Source organism: Xyrauchen texanus, chromosome 49 (genome assembly GCF_025860055.1).
Source record: "Xyrauchen texanus isolate HMW12.3.18 chromosome 49, RBS_HiC_50CHRs, whole genome shotgun sequence".
In the NCBI taxonomy this organism is placed as follows: domain Eukaryota; kingdom Metazoa; phylum Chordata; class Actinopteri; order Cypriniformes; family Catostomidae; genus Xyrauchen; species Xyrauchen texanus.
Window position 1 is genome coordinate 19,629,289 of NC_068324.1, and position 14,937 is coordinate 19,644,225.

Here is a 14,937-nt window from a genome sequence, read left to right on the forward strand (position 1 = left end):
GTCTTGCTCTAGACTGCCTTTCCCTGCCAAAGGTTTCAATTCTTTCTTTCTTTCTTTCTCTCAGGTACCTCCAATGTACATCTTGTAAGGCAAGGAGTTTTTACACTGCTGTGCTACTATTATAGCTGTTGTGTCTTATGGCTTTTTATTCCTATGTGAAGGTGAATAAAGCTCATGTAGGGATAAAAGCCACTACACACACAGTGATGAATCAACCTGAAATAAACATCTTATGGTACAAAGAACTTTGATTACTTAATGCATAAATACACACTTGAATACTTGTCATACAATTTTTGTCACAATTTTGTTTTGCACACGGTCTTATTTTTACAAAGCTCTCAATTTCTAAAACAGGTTGTCAGCCATTGATGCCACTGTGATCTTCACCTTTTCATTTTGATGTCAATTTAATGTGATCATTAAATTTGTATTCAAAGGATGCAATGTAGTGCTTGACTGACTAAAACATCAAAGCTCTTCTCCGTTTCATATTCACCCATTTCTTATCACACATGCTGCACTTAGGTTATTATTTCACATTGTGTTTTGCAAGAAGATTAATGATAATTAATGATAATTTCTCCCTGGATTAACAATTGTAAGCAATTCTTGTTATAGTATTTATTATTCCAAGCAAATATGGGCAAATATTTTATGCAGTAGATCATTTAAAATTAAACAAAGCAGACCATCATAAAAGATATAGAAACAAAAGCAGTAGATGCAAAGTTTTTAATTACAAAGTTTATATGATGCACTTTGTGATCCACTCATCAGCCTTTAGTAGGCTTTGTATTTCCCTTTCTTGTTCTCTTCATCTTTTGCACATTATTAAAATAGAACTTTGACATAATGCATTGCACTGGAAATAATCTACCTACAATATTATACAATATAAGATACATATAAACATGATAAAGCACCTTTTCGTTCTAGGAAAAAATGAATAATTAAAGAACTGGGGGATATATAGATGGTTATTTTTTTTTTATTTTTATGAAAACATCAGTGCATGGGAAGAATTCCTAAGGGTTTCATGAGCAAATGATGACTTTAGCACCTGAGTTCATATTATAGATTAAATTCAACTAAATTCAGTTTTGGAAAAGAAAAGGCTTTTCCTTTGCCCACCTATGATAAGATTAGGACACATATGAACCCTTTCTTTTGATTGACTTGCACAGCAATTGTTTTTGTAATTTCCTCCAAAACTGTTGAGTACCAGCAATGATTTGATTATATAATTGCTACATGTTACCTTCAGTTATAAGACATTGTGTTCACAGTACACAAATAATAATATAATAATAATATAGCACCAATTAGTGATGATACAAAAGCGAATACTAATAAGTGTCTCTGCAATACAATAAAGTAAAAGAGTATGAAAGAGTAATTCTCTGAAGCATATAAAATAGACACACTGACATGATCCAGACTTAGGATGTCCTTTGGTCCTGTTGCTTGGAAAACATTTAAGAACCTATTATGAATATAAAAGTGTCATGCATTATTTGGAAAACAAATATTTTCAGTTAATTTTCAAGTAAACTTTTTTCCCAAAAAACTTTTCTTTGTTGTTGTTGAAATACAGTCTCTTAGAGATAATGCTCAACTATAAAATAGAGAAAATAAACATATTTGTAACCAACAAATTCATCCTATATTTATATATTTTGTCATTGGTCTTTGCATATATGTAAATACACATTTACAAGTAGAATGCAATAAAGTGACTAAACAAGGAGTTAAATTATTTCACAGAGGAGGGTCATACTATCCTAATCTCATGAATAAACTGCCTTAATCACATGCCCAGTGGCTCACTTAATTACCTCCTTGTTAATAGCATCCATTTAATCCTTAATTAATAGATTCAGAAGTGTCCTTCCTTAAAGGAATTTTAAAGCTAGTCAGTCTTTGGCCAAACAGCTGGCTGAGGAGGTTGTTTTGTGACTCTGCAGTACGATATGACTGAGTCTCTATTGATCTGACCCCTGGTTTGAGCCGTGATTTATTAAATGAATTGTTCAGGGTTGACATCCTGGAAGAAGGGGAATGCATGAGTCCCCCAGGAACACTCTTTTTCCCTTTGCAATCCCCATTGAAGTGACGTACGATCTCCACCTTTTTTTGAGAAAAACTATTAACTGAACCTTTCTTTAGGTGAAGGCCCAGATTAGAAGACCCTATTTTGTGCTTGGAGATGATTTTATTGCTGACTGTGTCATCCTTAACTGATGTAAGCACTGGATAGTCATTGGGAAGATCATTTTTTCTTTGTCCATCAATGTTTTCACACCTATTGGGTCTGAACTTCTTTTTGACCCTTTGGTCAATGCCAAGATTTTCCCTTGCAGTTGGGGATGGTGTTCTTTGAGAACTGTGTGGTGACTTTAGTTCTTTTCTTTTCTTTTGTTGCTTTATCGAGTCCTTGTCTTCACTTGGAGTTGAGCTGTGAGAGACGTTGGTGTGAAGTGCAACATCAGTTGTACTAAGGCATCTTGGGTTATTTTCAAGACCTTGTTTCACATTGTCCGTAGACTTGGTCACAGTTATGCGCTTAACCAGATGAATAGATGGCTGTTCACTGTTCTGCACTGTGTGAACAACTTGTTTATTCTCATTTTTCTTGATGTTAAATGAATTCTGTTGGTTTGTCTCATTTGAAGACTGCTTCTCAGAAGAGAGGTCAAAATCATTGCAAGATAAGAGGCCTTGTATGTCTTGTTTTGTTTGGTTTACATTTGTTTGACTGCACACTTGTATTGTGCATAGATTTGAGTCCCTTGTTTCCACCTGTTCACTTCCATTTTCAAAGTTTACAGATGTATTTGTCTTCTCTGTGTCTCCGCTATATTGGGTATTGCTTTCGATAATGTTTCTTTCTGAAGCTAGCAATGTAGTCGGAATTGCACTACAGTCATCTTCCATTTTAATGTCACAAATCTCTGTCAGAGCTTCTTTATCAATTGTATTGACAACCCTGGTCTCACACTCTTGGATTTCATGAGATGGGGAGCAGCTTTCATCCTCTTTCTTCAGCTCTGTTGTGAGAAGACTTTGTTCAGCAGAGTTTGTTGGCGTTGGACACTGCGTAATATTCCTGGAGACCTCAGGGAAGCCCTCAGCTTCATCTTCAATTTTCACACTGGTATTGTTTGTCTCAGCAGAATGCACATTATTACTATTCTGTGGAGTGTCTGCTATGATGGGCAACATTGACATGATGCCTTGCATGTCAGTACTCTTGTTTAAGCTGAGCGATGGCATGGCGACAAAACCATTGTCTGAGCTGCTCACGGTTGCCTTCCTCTTCTTGCTCGGTGGCATGTCAGATTTATTGACATTTGAATTAAAAGGCTTGCAAGGTCTTACGACTCCCCTGAACTTGAAGATTTTGTTTCCTCCAGTAAGGTGTTTCTCCATATGGCGGTCAAACTGTTCCTTCTTGGAAAAGGTGTAGTTGCAGGTACTACATATGAAGGATTTCTTGATTACATGCATGACATCTGCACATAGTTCACAAGTATACAGCGTTGTATGTTTTGAGTCTAGCTCATCCGTCTCCTCATGCTCTTTTTTCATATGATCTTTAATCTCCTTTGCTTCTTGGTAGGATACTGGACATTTGTGGCACAGATAAATCTTTTGCAAGCTGTGAACGACCAAGTGCCGCTGAAGTTTGAAGGGCTTTGGAAATTGTTTGCCACAGTGATGACAGTCCCTTGATGGATCTTTGCAATTAGGATGTATCTCAGCATTTTTTGAAGAAGTCTCTGCTTTAGGCAAAACCTCAAGCATTGTCAGTGCGCAATGTTTACCTCCTCCCCCAATATTCATTTTAGTCTTCAGACCTGTGAAATCGACCTCCTCTGGAATCTTCATCTCTTGCTCAATTACATCTAAAGAAGCTCTTCTCTGTTCATTAGATGAAGGTTTAACATTGTCTGCTTTTGCATGCTTGCTGGGTCGATGCAGCATAATTGAAGATATAAAGTTTTTCACAGCATTTTCCTGCATAAAACACCCTGGCACATCCAAGAGGGAACTCTGAGATTGTCCTCTTCGCGCAAACTGTGTGGCATGCTCTCGCAAGTGTTCATTGTACATCCAGACATCTGAGATTTCTTTCAAGCACATGCCACAAGTCCAAACGCCTGCTTTTTTCTTGGCATGCTTCTCTCTGAGGTGGTCCCGAAGCTGTTCACGGGAGCTAAATTTGCGCTGGACACACATATAGCAAGTTGGGGGAGGTGATGGGTTATGAGAGAGTTTGTGGAAATCCAGTTCACCTAAGGTGAGAAACCATGTGAAACACACCTTGCATTTGTACTGCTTATCCTTGGGTTTCATTCCAGGTTCAATGCGTTTTCTGCACTTCCGCTCTGTAGTTTTTTTGCAGGGTTTTAAAGGATCTTTAAATTCAGTGCTTCCAATGGTTTCAACCACTGGCATATCCCTCCCAGTCTCATAAAATGGTAGAGAAAGCTGAATTGAAGTGTCAAGGCTAGGGATCTTAATGCCAGGGGAGTGAGAGGCATTTTCTTGGACCAGTTGGAGAGGGTAAGCTGCAGCTGGAATCACTGGTATGCAATCTTCCTGAGAAACTGTCGACTCTGTGTTCTCTGTGACTGTGCCTTGTGATTCATCCTGATGCACTAAGGGTTGTCTAATTGTGTCATCAGTAATGCCAGTTTCTGCAGTTGCCTCGCATCCAGTCTGATGATCCATCAAGTCATCTTTTGAGTGACAAGCGCTCTCTATACAGCTGTTGACTGAGCTTTTGTGACACATCTCATGCATTTTAGCATCATCAATTGATATTGTTTCATATTCACAATGGTCATTTGTGTCATTAGTAAACGTTTGGCCCATCTTGTTTTCTTTGAACTCCTCGCACTTATCAATAAAGACACTAGTGGGAGGATAGTCTAGAAGTAAACAGGATAGTTGTTTTGGCTTTTTGTTGCTTTTACCATAGACTTTTGAACATTTCTTCCTTTTCCTGTCATAATTTCTTGGGAATAACTGAGAAAAAGTGCTTTCATCATCTAAGAAAGCCTTCAGATCAGGTCCTAGTCCTGGAGAACCAGTAAGTGTATGGCTGTCTTCTGTGAGAGAACAACTGTTCTCATGCTTGACATCCACAGTAGAATCCACAACTGGGAAGTTTATCTCTTCTGTGTGAGGATATTTCGGTTTAATATCGCAATACTTTGTCACAACATCATCACATGTAACTTCTTTCTCATACAATTTGGAATGTTCTATACAAGTTTCTTTCTTTTGCTCTTTGGTGCTTACAGTTCCAATGCTTTTCTGCTCCTCACTCACAGTTTTGTCCTGATAGCTATGGATATTTTGGCCCTGATTTTCAGGTGATTTTGGACAGTTTTTATGCACTATTGAGGAGAAATCTGGAGAGATAGCCTTCAATATATCTGTCTTAAGCACACTGAGTACTTCATCTGAAAAAGAGTCTTGCTTTACAAGTTTTGGGTCAAACATTTCATTGCTGATGTCGATGGTATTTTTATTTCTTACTTTGCTGATGTTATTTGCTTTTTCATTTACACATGTTGCCCGATCCATAACATGACTTTCTGGGATGTTTGACTCATCAGCTTCATTTGCTATTTTTTCAAAAACCAGAGGTGGATCTGCTTTCTGTCCTTGTCTAACTGAGATTTCACTTCTGTTGGAATGTGAAAAAACTGTTGGACCTATATCATCTATGCTGTCTGTCAGCACCTTTTCCACTGGGTGTGACATATGGTAAATGGGTATGAACAATTGACTGCCCATATTTAAATTTTTAATGGGTGTAATCCTTTCCGCCTTTACCACATGTTTCATGGCTTTGTGTCTTTTAAGTCCAGGTAGAGTACGAAAGAACATTTCACATATTTCACACAGAAATTTTTCTTGAACTGCATTTTGTGTACCATCCTTTCTCTGTGAGATTTTTGTCTCACTTTGGACAGGTGGGCATGTAAGATCTATCAGAGGTTTAAGTGTCTTTTTAACATCTGGCATAGTGAATCTCTGCAACAGTGCTCCATTCGTGTTATTTTGGTGAAGTTTTGATAGTTCAGAGTCAACTGGAGTGACCTCCTCAACATAATTACTGCTTGTAGCTGAGACAAGTGAATATTTGTTTTCATTTTGGTCAGTATTGTCATTTATAGAGGTTTCTGTTATGTCAAGTCCAATCAAGTGACCCTGAATATCTGGACCTTGTCCATTTTCATTATGCAGTGGGCTGGATGGCAATGATTTATCAAGAGGTGGTGCACATGAACTGAGAATGAAATTGTCTGTGGAGCATGATTTTATTTCAGACTGGTCAGCTTCTTTGTTTACACATTTAGAGGTGAAGTTGTAGTCATTGGAACATGTTTCACTGTAATGTGTTGGGCTTGGCTTCAAATCATACAGTAAACCTTTATGTTGAGAGACATCCAATGCATCAGAATACACAGAAGTCTCATCAAAAGACTGTTTTGAGATGCTGCCCACAGCCAACAGTGTTCCAGGGCTAGACATTTTACTCTCTGTGATTTCTACTAAATCCAGATGGGGAATAAATGAATTATCTTGTCTTGTAGCGGCTGAATCAAAAGCATCTTCTGACGTTCCAATATTTATGTTCTCTGAGTTTTTGTCTTCCAGGGCTGGTCTATTTTTACTCAGCACAGGACTAACTGTGTTAAAATAATTCAAGCCATTTGGTAGTGGACTGTTGTTTCTCAGCTCAGAAGGGCTTTGGACAGAGTTGTGAGAAAACTGTGGGTGCTGAGTCACAGGTAGAATATCAGGATTATGATTAATGTTGTTTTCTTGATTCTCTTCACATTCTGGTGCAAGATACAATATCATATCATGTGTGGATCTTTTCACACTGTCTGTACAGTCATGGTCATCTTGACCCACAGGAAGATGTCTAGGAGAAGCCACCTGTTGTGTAATTTCACAAATCACACTATGTTGTGAAGGTGTTAACAAATTGTCCTCACTGCAAGGAGACTTTTTGTTTGAAAGCAATGGCTGGATGTCTGCATCAGAGAGACTGTCTGTTGTTCCCCTTATTTTGTCACATGTTTGCAGATTCTCTTCATAAATGGGTTCTGGCACCACAATTAGAACTGACTTTTCTGCATCATATTTTTGCATTTCTTTTAGTATGGCTGGGGATGTTGAGAGGTGGGAGACTGAACTCAAGTCTTTTATGTCTTTTACATGAAACAGTCTTTCATTCTCAGCATTCTCAGTTTGGTTGACAGAAGACTTGCAATGTTGTGCATAAATAGAGACTACAGACTTCAGTGAGTTAAGGTTGTTCGATGAGTCCACACAGCATTTAGTTTGCAGAATCTCAAAGGAGCTCTCAGCAAGCTGTTGTTTATTAACTACTAATTCACTATTGCAAAGAGTCATGTTACTACTCTCCACAAGGCTGTCTTTTGTTCCATTTTTTGATTGTGACCCGACAATGTCATTGGTTGATGACTCTTCCAGTTTATCTAAAAAAGTATTTGTCTCCACAGAGAACTTTGTCAGATCTACTTCTGAGTTTTTACATTCCACTTTTTTAGACTCATCATTGTGTTCTGAGTTTTCATTGTCTGGTTTTTCATGCACCTCAAGAACCTCAGACTCTTGATTAGGTGATGACTGAGGTGATGTAAACCCTGAAGACAATGAATCTGAGATCACTTCCAGGCTCTTCATCAGATTTTCTGTGTACATTTCATGTTCTAGCATCTCTTCTGACTTGCTTGTGGTGACAGTGTCCAAAAACTCGCTCCTCTCAGTTTTGTCTTCTAGATGCAAAGGTGGGTAGTTTGTTGTGTTCAGATCAGTCAGCCCCATGGTGTCCTTTATATCCAAATGATCATGTCCTGAATCATTTGGTGTGTTGATAGTAGAGGAATGTGTTGGAGTATGAAGACCTTGTTGAACACACATCAACCCAAACTGGAGGGGGCTTGACCATGGTAAGTCAGGTTCTGGCAACATCGGAGCTTGTGAGTCTACTGATGCAGTAATCGGTAAGTTTTCTGAGGGACAGTTCATCTCCAAGGTATTGTCTTCATTTTCACTTTCAGGGTCAAGTCTCAGTGGAGAGTATTTGCCCATGGTCAGCTGTTTTGTCAGCTCACTGTCTAATGGTGGCGGGCTGCTTAGCTCAGCTGTTTGGAGCTGACTCTCAAGCTCTGTAACAATTCTTTTTATTTCCAGATCATCAACTAACACATTGCTGTTGAGATTTGGATTGTAGTCCATTAATTTTTCAGGCAAAGAGAAGGGTATATGGTTAAAATTTGACTTATTCTCAGTGGAGTCAGAGTCCTCTTTACACTGTGAAATCACATCTGGAAGCTCAGAAGTAACATCAACCATCAGATTCCAATCTCTCCGCTCCAAGAGTGGCGAGAATGATGATTCAAACAGTTCCTTCTTATCTGTAGTGGTTTCCAAAGGACTAAAGCTCTCTTTGGCAAGCTGAATCTCTGGATAAAGATTATTCTCAAAACCTCCCACTGATAGGTCACCAAACATTGATGTTGTGTCAAAAGTAAGTGGTGACTTTATGAGACTCTGATCATGTTCTGAAGTGTAAGGCATGAAACATTGCCCATGTTTCTGTGCAGAAGTATCATGGGGTTTTAGAGGTGATAAACACACTTTATCCATGAGTGAATTGCAAAGAGGTGGGGGTTCAGAGAATAGATCACTTGAGCTTTTCTTGGCTTCTTCACTGGGTGGATTGTCATTGCAATTTGTCTCTAAAAAGGGCACTGTGGATTCAGAATTGCTTGTTCTCTTTTTGTGGGATTTATCCTTTGATGTAACAATATATTTTCTGAGTTTAAAAGCATGGCTTGAGTCCCTATTGTTGGTGGTTTCCATTGGATTCAGTGCTTTGCCAGACCCTTTGGGTGATGTGATATTTTTTGGATAATCTTTTTTGAAAGGCTCTTCTGTGGTTGCACTGATTCCTGTCTCAAAACCGTAGTGGTTCCCTTTTCCCTCTATTTCCACTCGGGTGGTTTTGAATCTTGCAAGGCTGACTGTGCTTTTGGTCATCGTATGCTCAGATGCAGTCTTTTCAGTCTTACAGATAATGCTTGAGCATTTTGAAGTAGTGAACCCATCCTTGTGTTCAGTGAGTAATATCTTATCAGTGCTGAACCTTTTTGTATTTTTTGTGAATGTCAGAGCCAGTGATGTGCTTGACTCTTTCCGTATCCTTGGCGGAGAGTCTTCGTAACCATTCTGCTCAAGGGAGTCCTGATCTTTCCTTTGTACTTCCATTCTTTTCTCAGATTCTGAATCTGTATGATCAGTACTTTTGGGGCTGCTAATGCTATCACTACAGATACTTAAAGATGTGCTGAGTTCACTGCTTGTGGAAGACCTACTGCTTCTTCTTCGCAGCCTTTGGTGACCAGGGTTTTCTTTAATCAAAGCTGGGGAGGCATCCAAAGCTTTCTTGGGTTCAGAGCATTCATTTTTGTTTTGTTTCCATGAACTTTCTTGGCTCTTGTCAGCAAGAATCCTCCCCTTGCACTCTTTAGTGTAAGTGTACTTGCAGCGAATGCTCTTGCTGAGGCGCCCCTGACTGGCTATCTTTACAGGCTCACAGTCCTCATCTGAGTCTGAAACATAGTCATACTCTCTAAAAGTAGGGTTGTGCACTGCAGGAGTCACTCTTTCCATCACAAGTGAAAATTGCATGTTTTTAGTGCCTTTTACATGCAGTTTGTGTAACTTGTTTTTTTGTTGAACAATTTTGTGAATTAGCTCTTTACTCCAGCTTCCACCACTGGACCTTTTCCTTTTCGCCTCTGTTGTTATTGGTTTCTGAGCTGTAGGATTTTTGGTGGCAGAGGTGGATTTAGGACATGTTGTTTTAACTAATGCTGTGTGGCTTTGCAAGCTTTTAAGCCCACATCTTGCAGAAAATTTACTTGATAATAGGAACTTGGAACCATAATTACTTTCCTGGTCTGTTTTTCCTGACTTTGCTTCCCACTCAATTTGTTTGCTGGACTCTTGTAACTTTGACTCTGTTGGTAAGGTTTCCATTTGAAGGCCTTCCTCATTTTGCATTGACATTTGATTTTCTTTGAAAGTGCTGTCTTTGTGTTTGCTGTCAGAACCAAGGCTGTCCAAATTTGAGTCAAATGGATAAGTGCCATGCGCTTGAGGTTTTTCACTGGACGTTGACTCATTGTTAGTCCTACCTTCAAATATTGTTGACTCTTTAGTTGTCAGAATCTGTCTTGTTGATGTACATTTAGTAGTGGTGAGATCATCATCAACAAATGCATCAATAAAGCTGCTATCAATCTCTGCATTGTCTGACTGATAACCATTCAAAGCCTCTGTGATAAGGCTATCCAATTTGGGATCTTCCATCTCTAAGTCAGGCAAGGATGCAGATGGTAGCATCAGTTTCATTGGATCATCTTTTATATCTCCTTTGGTTTCATTATCTGGCACTATGTCCCCATTCTTGTTAAGTCCAAGCAGTGACAGATGCAAATCGGAAGAGCTCTGTAAAATTGCATAACTGGATCCAGATGACATTGCTTTTGTGTGGTCTGTCTGAAATGTCCTTGTGTCCTCCATTTTTGGCACATCTTTTAAGTCATTTTGTGCAAAAGTATGATGTCCACAGTACTGTTTGTGGTCAAGAAAAGAGGCAAGATTATTAAAATTCTGATCACATTGCTTGCATGTCAAAAGCACATCCAGTTGGTCAAGGTTGGCTGTGGCTAATGACGTGGCGAGTAGTTGATGGGCAGAGTATGAAGGTGGAGGATGGTGATCTGTTCTGTTAGGGTCTAAACAACCTTTCCCATTGTCCATAGAGGGCTTTGAATGCCTGTTATTTGGTATGAAACTTATAATGTTCTCTTTGGCACTGTCTTGTTTATAGTGTAAGCCTCTGGATGTGTCAGAATTGTAATGGTGTTGTTTAGTGTTATTAGTAGTTATTAGGTTATTGGATGATATCAATGCTTTATCCTGTTGCTGGTGATAAAACTGAGGGGACAGAACCTTTGAAATTTGGCTGTCATCAGAGTTACTGTTTACAGAGTTTGTGGAGGCTGGTGAAAGTGAAGAGCATGTACTACTAGAGGCTGGATTTTGAGTGGGTGATTGTGAAGGAGAGTCATATGGAGACACCATCTTTAGCCCTATGGGTGCTACATGTAGTGGAGTGTAGGTATAGTTTCTTGATGAAGTCACAGGAATTGCCTGGTTCATGCCAAAGCACAATGACTTATTATTGGCATCACACACCTGTTCTTGATTCGTGTCCACTTTATTTGTGAAACGACAGGGTGGAATTGTATTGCAACCTTGGCTGACACTATCTTGCCTTTGATTTGAGAAGCCCTCATTTGCCTTTTTGTTGAGAAATTTGTTAGAACTTTTTTGGTTGCTATTTTTGTGTTGCTTACTATCATCTTGCCAGTCTGATGGGCCTACCAAAAAAGTTAGCTGCTGATTGCTCAGTTGCCTGGAATGGCCAATCCTGTTTTGTTTGGGCATGGCAGTTGTGAGGTGTATCTGCTGCCAAGGCAAACAGCCATTGATGCCAATGTTTTGTCTTTGTTCTGGTGCAGGCTGGTACTGATAGGGGTATGGTGTTGGAGTCGGGTCTATGAGAGGTGGTGGAAAGGCTTTGTTTTGTCCTTCCCATGGGTGTAATACTCTGCTGTTGTGGTGTTTACTGACACTTTTGTCAACAGGCACTGGGCCAACATGAACACCATTATGTGGAGGACTAATTACATGTATCTGGGAATTAGAATCTTGTGCATTATTCCTAATATGATGGACACTGCCTTGAATAAGAACTCTCTGGCTACTGGTGCCATTTTTGTGATGGCAGTCTCTCTTGCCCCCTAATGCAAGGCCGGTGTCCCGGCTGTCTATTGTGCTAAAAGAATCACATTTATCTGGAAAACTCTTACTCTGATCTGTTTGGCGAGTGCCTGATAGTGGGCTGTCATTATTTGCTGGGACAGAAGGAGGCACACCAAGTGGAGTCTGCATGTAATGGGGTGTTTTAAGGTGTAATGGGTATGACCGTCTGTCCTCTATCTGGTCATTACCAAACTGTGTGCTAGTTTGCATGACCTTAATCCCTTCCCCAGAGGACTGAAAGGAAAATGGATTATGGGAAACCTGATTAGAAATATTAATATAGTCTTGGGACTGGGAATTTGGATCACATGGAAAGGGATCTGGTGCTGACTCCTCTAACAATGGGAATCCATACTGAAATGGCAAAGGCATAAAACTAACATTGGCCTTGTTCAAGTCCAAAAGGTTGGTCTGCTTTAGTGAAGTAACACCAAAACTTGTGTTTCTGAAAGTCCTATCTGGAGACTGCCATGTGTCTGTTTCACTCAATTGAAAGTCAGGAAATATATTTTCATTGCTAGGTTGTGTGCTGTTGCACTCGATTGGGTTGGTCTTCTGTTGCTGCTGTTGTGGGGTGGGTGGTTCATTCTGGAGAGCAGGCCCTCCAGGTGTGGAGCCGACTATCTGTGAGGTGTAGCCTTGAGGAGTAAGGTTGGGGGAGCTCTCCTGGAAGCATCGGTTGTAGTTTAGCTCCTCCTGTTGCAGTTCGGCCTCTCGCTCTGGAATACTTGGCACGTGGAACCGATAGCTGCCTGAGACAGGGCCCCTGCTAGACTCAAGCTTCTTTGGAGGTGACACTTTCTGCTGTGGATAAGCTATTCCGATTGTGGGATTTGGGCGTGGATTTGTAATATTTAATCTGTATAACTGCTGTGGGTTGCCACGCTCTGCTTTCCCAGACTTTCTACTTTTGTCTCTGTTCCGACTTTTGCCACTGGGTGACTGAGGGCTGTCCTTACCACTAGGCCATGTCCTGTTGCTGCTGAACGAATGATTTTGCAGTGACTTAAAATCAATCTTTCCTGCCTGCTGTGGCCGAATAATGGCCTCACGTTGCTGCGTGCTGTCCCTCTCTTTTTCTGCAAACTTTGCAAGATTGTTCAATGCCTGTTGCTCCAAACTCACATTTTGAAAGTGCTCAGGGGTCTCTTTTAAGCTTTTGTGCTCCACAGCCCTCTTATCCTGCTGTTTGGACTCATTATCCAGTTCTTTGGCAGCCAATGACTGTTTTGTCTCTTCAGTCATGATGCTGATTTGGCCAGTTCAGTGCAATGGTCCTTATCTGCACAGGCTGTGACATGGACATGTCATGTTCAAGTCTGAATCAATAGGCCTCCGGTAACAGAAGCTCGAAGCGCAGGATTATTTCCCTCTCATTTATCTCTTCAATTCCCCATGATTCAATTCTTAGCTGTCATCATCTTGGAGTTCTGGAATTGGAGGAGAAAGTGTAAGAAAATGAATGGCAAAGTTGTCAGTTTAGATTGTGCTTTACATGTTTATAAAGAATTACTATGGATTAAATAATAATACTAAACTACACTACACTATGCTATTAAGGCAAAACACAGTAACAAATTTAATTTTTACTACTCAAAATGAGTTACTTGTATTACCAAAATGGTGTCTCTTAGACAATGATCTGTCCTGTGACAGGTGTATTAACTCAACTTTGCTCAGACTCAGAGAAAGAAGAGTGAAGAAATTTGATAATCCACACTTTTTTAACTGGACAATTAAAAATCCTTTTTTTTTTTTTTTTGCCATTTTTCTCAGTTTCAGTGTTTGCATAATTACAATGTGTGCCTTTATAGGCTACTACTATATACTATACAACACTACATTATACAATACTATACATGTGTATCAAAGAAGAAAAAATATTTCAAAAGAAGTTTCACATAGGAGTAGTGGAATAAAGACTGAGACTACGCAATTCCATCTCTCACCTGAAGAGGACAGAATTGCATCAGTTATGCCACATAATGTAGCCCTCATTCAGATGTGATAAATCAACCAGTATTACAATTTAAATCATGAAACTGTACACAAAGTGTACCACATTTGTAACTTCATTTGTAATGTTTCTTGACCCCAGTTGAAAGACTTTTAATTGTGTATGACTTTCTTTGGGTGCTCCAGACATTGCTTACATTCAGGTTTACTTTGGCCAAGATCATCTAATATGTTGCCAGACTATAAGCAGCTGAGAGTTTGGCAGTAGAATGTAATTACTCTGCTCAGAAAATGTGTGCATACTGAGCCTTTCAACTGGGTACCTTTAGCAGCTAACCCTAGAAAAAAAAGTCTCCCATACTGTATAAATGCATTTTGAAATCCAGGTTTTTAAGGCCATTTGGGGTTGGAGGGAAAGATAATTCCAAGTCAGTTCCAACACACACACACACACACACACACACACATACACAAAGACCCAAACAAATTCATACTATCCTATGATAAAATAAGTGCACACATGTGATGCAAGGCAATTATGAGGAAAGTTTGATGTAGTTCACCCAAACTGAGGGTGTCAGTCCCTAACATTCACTTCTCCTTTTGTGTTCCACAGATAAAAGAAAGACATATGGGTTTGGACCAACTGAGGGTGATTGAGTGATTGAATAATTTGTTTATCATTGGGAGAAATATCCCTTTAAGTAATTTCTTTTTATTGAATCATATTTTCTGTTCACTTCTAAAGGCAAAAAATTCTGGACTAGAACCCACAACCTGATCACATGATCTACTTTAGCCTGTGGCACGCATGACCCATACATAGTGGTATGGTACAGGCCAGAAATGAAAGAACACCAACAATAACTCAACGTCATATGGCAAGAAAAACAGTGGGAAACAGCCGCTGAGCTACTTTTACTCCCTTCACTTTTACTTATTCTCATTGTAAACTTCCATCTCTTTCATACCTTCCACAAAATGTGCACAGCTGTTTACAATTCAAAGGTGGTTTGTATTGCAACTGGT

General features: G+C 39.5%; 1 protein-coding gene across 1 annotated transcript in view; it reads right to left on the bottom strand.

Annotated features, from left to right (window-relative positions):
- Positions 1-346: 346 nt before the first annotated feature.
- LOC127640299 (zinc finger protein 469) overlaps positions 347-14,937 on the bottom strand; it is a 130,794-nt gene continuing 116,203 nt past the window's right edge. The window contains exon 2 of the mRNA XM_052122744.1: positions 347-13,382. Coding sequence (XP_051978704.1) covers positions 1,867-13,197 — 11,331 coding nt within the window. The 5' untranslated portion in view covers positions 13,198-13,382 and the 3' untranslated portion in view covers positions 347-1,866. The remainder of the gene's footprint in view (positions 13,383-14,937) is intronic.